The sequence below is a fragment of the Colius striatus genome, chromosome 1, assembly GCF_028858725.1.
Source record: "Colius striatus isolate bColStr4 chromosome 1, bColStr4.1.hap1, whole genome shotgun sequence".
NCBI lineage: Eukaryota > Metazoa > Chordata > Aves > Coliiformes > Coliidae > Colius > Colius striatus.
Genome location: NC_084759.1, coordinates 69,141,759 through 69,151,049, shown reverse-complemented (window position 1 = coordinate 69,151,049; position 9,291 = coordinate 69,141,759). Strand labels below are relative to the sequence as shown.

The window sequence follows — 9,291 nt, the reverse complement described above, 5'->3', positions numbered from 1 at the left end:
GGGAAATGGAACATCTTTCATACGAGGAAAGGCTGCGGGAACTGGGGCTGTTTAGTCTGGAGAAGAGGAGACTGAGAAGGGACCTCGTTAACACTTAAAAGTATTTAAAAGATGCATGTCAAGAGGCTGGGGCGGCACTTTTTTCTGTAGTGTCCAGTGACAAGGATAATAAACAAAAGCTGAAACACAAAAAATTTCACTTAAACACAAGGGAAAACTGTTTTACTATGAGGGTGATGGAGCACTAACACCCAGGGAGGGTGTGGAGACTCCTTCTTTTGAGGTTTTTAAAATCTGCCTGGATGTGTTCCTGTGTGATCTGATCTAGGCTGACCTGCCTCTGCGGGGAGGTTGGACTAGATCATCTCTAGAGGTCCCTTCCAACTTCTACCTTTCTGTGATTCTGTGATACTGAGTAGAGAGAGGAAGCTCAGTGAGACAAGAAGGGAAAAAAAAAATTCTAGAGGGAGTGGGGAAAAAAGAGGAAGAGCATTATAAGAAGAGGGATAAGAAGCTGAAGCCACATATGCAATAAAAAGATATGTAAAGCAAAGGGAAGTCCATGAGTATGGGTGTAAATATAAGCCCTGATAAGAGGACTCTGTAGAGCATCTATTTTTGGTATCACAGGCTATCCTGGTAGCTCATAAACTGTATCCCAATTGCATGTGATCACTCAGCATTTTCATGGTAATATTTGAATGCAGAAAAAAAATACCTGTAAGCATCTTTTAAATATTGATGCAGTGTCTATTTTCAGTAGCATAAACAGTGTCGTAAAGATAAGATAGAAGAATTCATGACAAGGCAAATGGAATCAAGGCTAGCAAGGATGTAAAAATGAAGTCTGGGTACTACAAATAGGTCTGATCATGAAGAAAAGACCTTAGGGAGAGTCCCACAGCAGAGAACAGTCACCATTCTTAAAATATTTATTAAAATCAGCCATATCATTGCTGGTACATCACTGTAATATGAAAAGTCAAACCAAGAGTCAGATTCTGTTTTGCCAACCACACAGACTTGAAAATCCAGAGTTGATCATCAAAAAGTTCAACAAAACTAAGCTTGAGCTTGAAGAGGTTTATGGAAAATCACAAAAGCAATCAAGATGTTACACATGAAGTTTATGTCTCTAACCTATTGCACTAAGCCACAGGCCCACAGAAGAAGGAGAGCCTTCAATTCCAAACAAGCACGCTCTCAAATGTGGGCTTAGAAATCCTCACACAGATAAATTCTGTAGATCACTGGACTTCTCCTCGTCAGAGTTGCTACAAGATGCAAGACTTTCTCCTTGTTATTTAGCATCAATGTTCAAGCAGCATAGAAATTCTGTGGGATCCCTTTCACACCCAGGCCTGTTATCTGTTTAAGAAAACAAAAAATAAGAGAAAGGAAACAGATAAGATCTCTGGTAAAATCAAAATATTCGAGTGTTGTACAACAAATACTACATACAGCACAGAATCACAGAATCTTAAGGGTTGGAACAGACCTCAAAAGATATTCTAGTCGAAACCCCCTGCCAGAGCAGGATCACCTAGAATAGGTCATCACAGAATTGGTTTGATTGGAAAAGATCTTTAACATTATCAGCTCCAACCACTAATCTAACATTGCCAAGCTCACCACCAAAGCATGTTCCTCAGCACCTCATCTACATGGTTTTAAATATCTCCAGACTCCACCAACTCTCAGGGCAGCCTGTGCCAGTGTCTAACAATGCTCTCAGAGAAAAAATTCTTCCTAATGTCCAATCTAAACCTCTCCTGGTGCAACTTGCAACCTACCTATCCCTACATGAAGGGTCCTCTGATTCAAGAGGAGCTCAAAAAGAGTAATTTCATGAAATTCTCTCTTTAGAACTCCTTAAGATAGTTAAGATTATCAAGTGCCACTCAGTAGTTTTGTTAATTTACACATTATCTGTGACCTGCATCTCTATATTAACCAAACAAATCATAGTAACTTTTAATGTGCTTTGTCCATTCAAGACAAATGTGAATCTGGAAAGTACCAGTTCCCTTCTAGAATGAGAGAATCAAGGAACAGACATAAAAAAGGTCAAGCTTATTTAATTCTCCTCTGGGCTCCTAAACTCCACTGCTTGAGAAATCTATCTGTTCTCAGCCAAGAGAAATCTGCTCAAAGCACTGCTTTCAACTAGAAGACCCCAGGTCCCAGACTAGATTTCCATTCCTCCTGGAATATGTCTTAATCATATTGCTGAACTGCTTGGCTTTTGTTTTCCATTCATCTCCCCTCACTTACAACCCTTCCCTTTCATGCTGTGGTCAGTCATCGGGGAATTATGGCAACTGCTGGTTAAGAACTGCATTTTATTCTCCTGATGTACTTTGTGCTAATGGACTGAAAAAAGAAGGCAGAAACAAGTTTTATTTTTGAGAGCCCTGGGCAAAAATGTAGCTTGTTAGTTTCTCAAAACATAGCAACCACTTTTAACAGACTAAAAAAAATCTGAAAAGATTTGGGATTACAGTGCAAAACTTTGCCTTGGTAAATGTAAGCATTTAACTTTTAAAAGGAGCAATCTGTGTTGTGAACATTTAGATTTCCTGGTACAACTGAAAATTAAGAATTAAGGGAGTCCAAGAATTAAGTTTCATCCAAAATTGATGAAAAGACAGCAAGAGATAGGAGCAAGATCCAATTCCTTACCAGTCACTGACTTCAGTGACCCAACATATCAACTCTCTTACTAACCATTACTCCAAATGCTGGAGCAGCTGTGCAAAAGCAGCTCTGCCCAGCCAAGGGACAAGCAACACATCTGGAGCAGCACATAAGGTGGGCAGGATTAGCAAGGGCAGCCAGGGGCACCTCGTTCTTAGAGAAAGAAAATCCACTCACCTTGAAAATCTCTCCCGCTTGAGGTTCCTTGGCTAAGGCCGCCTCATCCAGTCCGTCATATGCAGAAGTCACGTACATTTCTGAGTAGTCTTTTCCACCAAAGCAGCAAGAGGTGATCCTTGAAGCAGGCAGCCTCACAGTTTGGATTCTTTTTCCTGGGGGAAAAAATGTACATCAGTTTCCTAATCTCCATTTTCTAGGCAGCATGTAGATACAGAAGTACTATGACACATGGTACAGATGTGGCATTTACTCAGAAGGCAGCCTCCCTTCAGACAAAGGCCATATCCTAAAGGGTAGTTTGTGGGGAAATTAAAGTATTTCATGTGCCTCATCTCTATTTTTCAGCCCCTCTCCTGTACCTGTGGGGCCTCATTTCCCTTTTCTCAACACAAAGTGATACAATACAGGGAGCCAGGAAAGGCAGAGACATCTGGTCTGGAACAGCTGTCATTCCCTAACAGCATTTCCCAGTTAAACATTTCAGCATTGAGATTTTTTATTTTCATTACAGATTTATACTATTTCTCACAATAGATATGCAGTGCATTTATATATATATGGGGGGGAGGGGGTTAGTGGCATGATTAGGAAGCGTGTGTGCTGTGAGAGCCTGCGCAGGGTCACCTGATACTGGGAGGCAGCATGGGGAGCTACACTCTCCCTGTGACCAGGGCTTGGACCAGTGATGCCCATGGCAACCGATGGGGCAGGAACAGGTATTAAACCACACCTTCTCTCACCTTCAAACTGTTCCTCCTGGCTGCCTCTCCTCTCGCCTTCATGGCACCCAGGTGACACTCAACAGTCGCGTGCTGGCGGAGGCCTTACCTGTCTCTGGGTCTATACGAATGACTCTCCCGCCATCAATACAGGCCACCCAGAGCTTCCCTTCTGCGTCTATGCACATCCCGTCAGGCATTTGCTCCTCCTTTTCTAGTTGGTACACAAGTCTGGGGCAGGCTGCAAGGAGAGTTATGAAGCCAGTGTTACGTGGGTCAGCATCGGTTCCGTATCAGATCCCAGCCTAACGTCTTCCATGCTCTTGCAAACAGCTAAAGTTTGTTTTCTGTGAGACAGACATGCTGCAAAATGCATTTCAGATGTGCATTGGGCAGAAGTGTTAAAAGCCTGACTCAACCTGACAGAAACAAGCCTCCAGCAGAGCCATGGCGGGCTGGGATTGCACTGAATTAGGGCTCTTATTTTACCAAGAGAAGAGAACAAAATGCATCTGTCCCTCTTTTTAAACCACTAGCTGCCCACCGTGCCAAGACTGCTCCAAGTGCAATAACTTTTCCTAGACTTCCACTGCTCGTGGCAGCTTGAATGTCTTTCTATGAGCAGTAAATCACATAAACCATGACTTGGATTTAAATGTTTCTTGGATTTAAATGTTTCTGTTTAAATGTTTTCCCTGCCACCTAAAGATCTAGAATTTTACTTTTTAATGGCCAATGAAGCCGCCGTTTTTGATTAAGCCTGGACATCAACTGCTGGCAGTGTAGGCTGCAGCGCAGATGGGTTGGTGGACATATGCATAGTCCATGCTGCAGTGACCACGGGCAGCACTTGGCCTGCTCTGACCCAGCACCTTATGGCCATTAGACCACCCAAAACCAGACAGCCACCAATACAAAGCAAAGGCTAGGAAGCTCAAACTCTTTATGTTTTTGTACTTGTCGAGGAGGGAAGTTGCATTAAACCTTCTTCAAAATTCTTTTACCCTAAAATCTGTGAAAACTTTATTTTCACAGCAAAATAAAATCTGAGTAGCTCTAATTATTTTGTGTAATTTTCACCCATGATTACACAAAGGCAACCCAGCCATTTAAATTCCCATGGAGTGTAACAGGTTGTCACAGCACAAAAACACTTCACAGCTTTGAAAGGAGATGGCATCAGTTTTGTGTTTGCTTACATTTTCCTTTTTGGCAGACATGATTTAGAGAAAAGTTTGTCCAGAAAATGAATTTAAGGGAAATCTGCCAAACATCTGAAGGCAATTTTAATTTCAAGAGTTTGTAAACCTCAGTCACAACAATCACTTGACTCTTTAAACTTGTTTCTGTGACACACACGCGTACACGTTCCTCGTTTGTTATGTACGGAGCTAGTACCATGGAAGCATTCCAGTAGATGGCACTCAAGAATAGCATCCTCTAGCCTAATTCTCACTGTAGTGTAAATGGCTTCTTCCCTGAGACTCCTTGAATGGGACTTAACATAAGCCATCTATCCAGATGAAAGTAAGCTGAAGGATTGTCAAAGTTTTGCTCCCCAGATACACCTGGTGTGTCACTAAATTGGAGAGCAATCACAGCCAGCCCTCTGGCAAGCTGTAACCAGAAGAGATAAGATCTGTCAAACAAATGACTGCATCTTACACGCTCAGGTCTCGCTGCAGGAAGAGCAACAGCATTACTTGTCACCCAACTTAGAAAAGGATGTGTACCGATCTTTCCAGTATGCACGTCGTAGCTGAAGGCGTGCACAGCGTATGCCAGGCTGTCGATGTGAAAGAAGGTCCTGTGGTCCAGAGACCAATCCAGACCATTGGAGATGTCCACCTGATCCAATTGTTTTATTACTGAACGGTCAGGGAAAAGGGTGTAGAGAGCTCCCTGCCGCCTTGCTCGCACCCCCGGTGCCGTCTCTTCAGCCATTGTACCTGAAATGGAGATGGGGGTGACTGTGAGAAAGCTTGTTCTTCATGCTCAGTCAAAAACCTCCTCTAAGTGCTATTCTAAGAGGTCCTAGGGAAAAATGGATGAACCAGGTCCTATCAGATTGATGATAAGTTGGAAAAGGAGCAGGTCAGGAGCTTCTGCCTTGCATGGAGGTGCTCCTGGCCAACAAAAGGACAAGTTGCTACATTGGCATGAGGTTTAAGTCATAGATATTAAGAGACCCAAAGGAGCCACAGCACGCCAGGGGCTGAGGTTTTGCTCACAGGAAAAGCTGAGATGCAGTCAAGCATCACGTGCTCTTTTTGTTTCTGCCCTTTGTAGACAGCATTTGTCATTAAGTAGGCTGTGATGTGAAAACACAGGTGCTGTAAATCACAGTTACCTCAGAAGGAAGTGGAGAATACCAAGGAAGAGAGATTTTTTTCGTAAGGAAAAAATGCCTGTTACACTTGTTATTTAGTTTCTGATTCTTTCTCCTCCAGAAAGGAGACAGCTCTGCAGCTATGAGGCAGGAAGCACTGGAAAGGGGCATTTACACCTTATTTTAACTGAGACAGACTGTTGGCCTCCCCTTTCAGAAGACTTCATGAACTTGTTTTGCAATGCTTGGCCAAAACCCTGACTGAAAGCATTGATCCACCGTGTATAGCTAGGAATGGGTGTGTAAAGCATACTGGTCTCTTATGTTCTCCCTTAACTCTAGTGACATGTCAAGCATAAGTGTGAGTCAAACTAGTGTCCTCATTTTTTGGCAAATTTGAAATGAGAAGAAAAGGTTGGCCAGCAAAACAAATAGAGGGCAGTTTTGACTCCCATCAATCGCTCTCCACTTCCAGCCTGAATTGCTGTACTTGGCTCAATTGTTCTATATGAGGAGAGAAAGCACAGGGTAGGGTCCTGGCTGTGTTGCAACCAGCAGCCAAAGTCCCTCTTGCCTTCAGGAGGCTAAAGGTCTCTCGTCACATCCCTGTTTGCCATGGGCCAACTAGAGGAGGCTCTATGTGAAGGGTACAAGCAGCAGCTCATCTTCTGCTTCCAGGAGCTGCATCCTCCTCTACACCTCCAGTAGACTTCCCATTTGCACAAGCCTTTCACTGGCTTTTTGCTCCCATGGAAGCAGATGTCTGGAAAACACCATCCACCAACTAAAAGGGGGCCCTTTCCCATTAGACAGCCCTTGTTGGCAGCCTCTGTCCTCCTTTAGGTCAGGGGATGCAGGGTCCCCTGTCCTCCTCCATGAAGCAATAACCAAGCAGAGCATTCCCCAGATGGCTCACACTCTCAATAGCAGGTTTTGCAGGGAATTCAACAGAGAAATCACAAATGTGAAAGAAAAGGCACCGTATAAAATACACTGTAACCAGTTCCTCTGTGCTCAGGGCGATCATTATGCCAGCAACTTACCAGCAAAGAACCTCCCATTTGGGTCCACTTTCCCATCATTGAACCGGTTATTGGGTTTATCCTGCTCAACCTCAAAGATGGTGGTGACTGCCTGTGTGTCCCAGTCCAGAAAGGCAAATCTGGTCCCCAGGGCGATGACGTAGCCCCTGCACTGCCGCAGTGCCACCGAGCCAACACGGGCATCTGTGGGCAAGAGAGAGCAGGAGATGGCGGGTGGCTCCGGGGCCATCAGTCAGCCCTACCCCTTCCCACCTCACCAAGGGCATCAGGGCTTCAGTGGGATAGGAAATGCTGAGCTGATGCTAAGATTCTTCTCCCCTGCGATCGTTTGCACGTCTCACTGGCTCTGTGTGCCCCAGATCTTTGCACCTTCTGGGCAGTCACAGCCGTAAGGCCTCTACCTTTTCCTCTGCAGGTCCCAAATGAAGTGTGGTTTCCTGTCTGGGCTTAGTAACACGTGTGTGGCTCTCCACACCTGACCACAGCCCCTTCTGCTCTGCTGGCTTGGGCCACAGCATGCTCAGCAACACCCCGTTAGAAGAAAGAGTGTGTGGCCTCACGGAATATAAGCGAGATCACTATGCTGCAGGACTCCTACCAGGAGGGATGGACCAGCACAGACAGAGGACTCCCAGGGTGAAGCAGTGAGGACGGACTCTTACCCACAGAGACACTCTGCACCTTGTTGGTGAGCGAGCTCCAGCGACAAACCTTCTGTGAGTTAATGTCTACATAGATAAGTGCATTCTCCCTTTCTTCCCAGACTGGGCACTCTCCCATCCTGTTCTTCTCCTTCACGATAGATTCGATTTTGATGGAAGAGGACATGGTCTGAGGGGAAGAGAGTTGATAATGGATTTATTGAAAAGCTCTTACATGGATTTTTCATGCCTACAATGCTTAAAATCAGAAGTTGTAACTGGCAAAGCCCTCCAAATCCTTCATGACAGAGTAACTTGGGAGGTTCATGTGACATTTCCTTTGCCATGTGGCTGGAACTGAGCTTGAGGAGACAAGGCTTCTCTTTAGCAAATCTTTCCCAGGTGAGAGACTTTAAACCAGAGCTGCTGGTGAGACACCTTCCTCCAGGCAAGGCACTGCTGGGGACATAGCCCTAAGCTGAGACCAAGCTGTTGGCTGTTGTTCAGTGATCCCAGGAGTCCCCCAGACCATGAGAAGGGACTGATGTGCAGCAGCACCGGTGACTCAGAAGCCTTTCTGTGGGAAAATAAGGCTCTGCCTTATTAATGAAGACACATTGACTTGCTCCATAGGAAGACACACACCACCCCCACAATAATGACTGCATTTTGCCACCGAGGACATTGCAGACCAAGTGCCTGTTGCCATACCAAGTGTGAGTATGCAAACATGGGGGAAAACTCCTGCCTTTGAAATCCTGCCGCTTTGGTTTCCCTCCAAACATTTCATTTTCATCAGCATTCCCACCGCCTCAGCCACAGCTCCAGTCCCCGCTGCAGACTCCAAATGTTACCCCATTTCAGGCTGCCAAGTGTATTTTCCCCAGTCACTGCTTCAGAGGGAAAGCCACCTTTGAAGCCCCCGTCCCAGGTGCCTGCTCATTTCCCTGTCCCCATTGCCACAGAGCGCCAGTGGGGACACCAGCTACTCAGCCACCACCCTGGCACAGGGTGCTCAATCCCTCTCCTTTGTCTTCAGAGCCCGTTGATGCCCTCCAAAACAGGTAACAGCCCCTGGGCCTGCCCTGCCCCTGTGTGGGATGTCAGCAATAGCCTCCACCATTCAGCTCTTACAAAAGAAAGGGGCGCACTCGCTGCCTCAGTCACCACTGATGGAGACATCTCCACTGATGTATCCGCCAGCCTCAGCACATTTTTTTCCACAGATCAGAGAGATATTTCTTGGGAGGCAGCCAGTCCCTGACATAACACTCTTCCTATGGATTACTGTCTTCAAGCGGGCATTGTTTCCTGGCAGGTGAGCCAGTGATAAGGTATATAGATAATTAATTAGCAATAATGCACTTCAAAGTATGTGGGAAGAGCCAGTACTCACTGTGAATGGAAACCTGGGATCTTCTCTGCTCCCCACCCCTAGGCACCCAAGACAAGGACTCACACAGCCATAGTAAGGTCGAAGTAACCCATTTATCAAATACATCCTTCTCCTTTCCAAGAAAAGTGCCCACAAGAGATCAGGCAGTGAGCCACTCCGTTGCTTCACATTGGCAAATAGCATCAGTCTAAAGTATAAATAAGGATATGCAGGAAGATGCCAGTAAAACCTCCTGAAACCTGTTATGCTGCGCCCGAGCTGGAGGAGTGAGTTTCTCTTGAGTTAA

General features: G+C 45.4%; 1 protein-coding gene across 1 annotated transcript; it reads right to left on the bottom strand.

Moving 5' to 3' along the window:
- Positions 1–1,317: 1,317 nt before the first annotated feature.
- LOC104551565 (regucalcin) lies at positions 1,318–7,796 on the bottom strand. Its single transcript, XM_010200577.2, has 6 exons — positions 7,631–7,796; positions 6,969–7,151; positions 5,330–5,545; positions 3,706–3,837; positions 2,875–3,029; positions 1,318–1,368 (listed from the first exon to the last, which is right to left on the bottom strand). Exons 1-6 carry the CDS (start codon positions 7,794–7,796, stop codon positions 1,318–1,320), a joined length of 903 nt encoding a protein of 300 aa, XP_010198879.2.
- Positions 7,797–9,291: the final 1,495 nt, after the last annotated feature.

Bases quoted from the DNA above. Each gene is read 5' to 3' on its own strand.
- LOC104551565 (XM_010200577.2), bottom strand. From the start codon at position 7,796: ATGTCCTCTTCCATCAAAATCGAATCTATCGTGAAGGAGAAGAACAGG. The intron at 7,152-7,630 runs GTAAGAGTCCGT...TCTTGCCCACAG, and splicing joins GGTGCAGAGTGTCTCTGTGG to ATGCCCGTGTTGGCTCGGTG. The intron at 3,030-3,705 runs GTAAGGCCTCCG...TTTTTCCCCCAG, and splicing joins TCGTATAGACCCAGAGACAG to GAAAAAGAATCCAAACTGTG.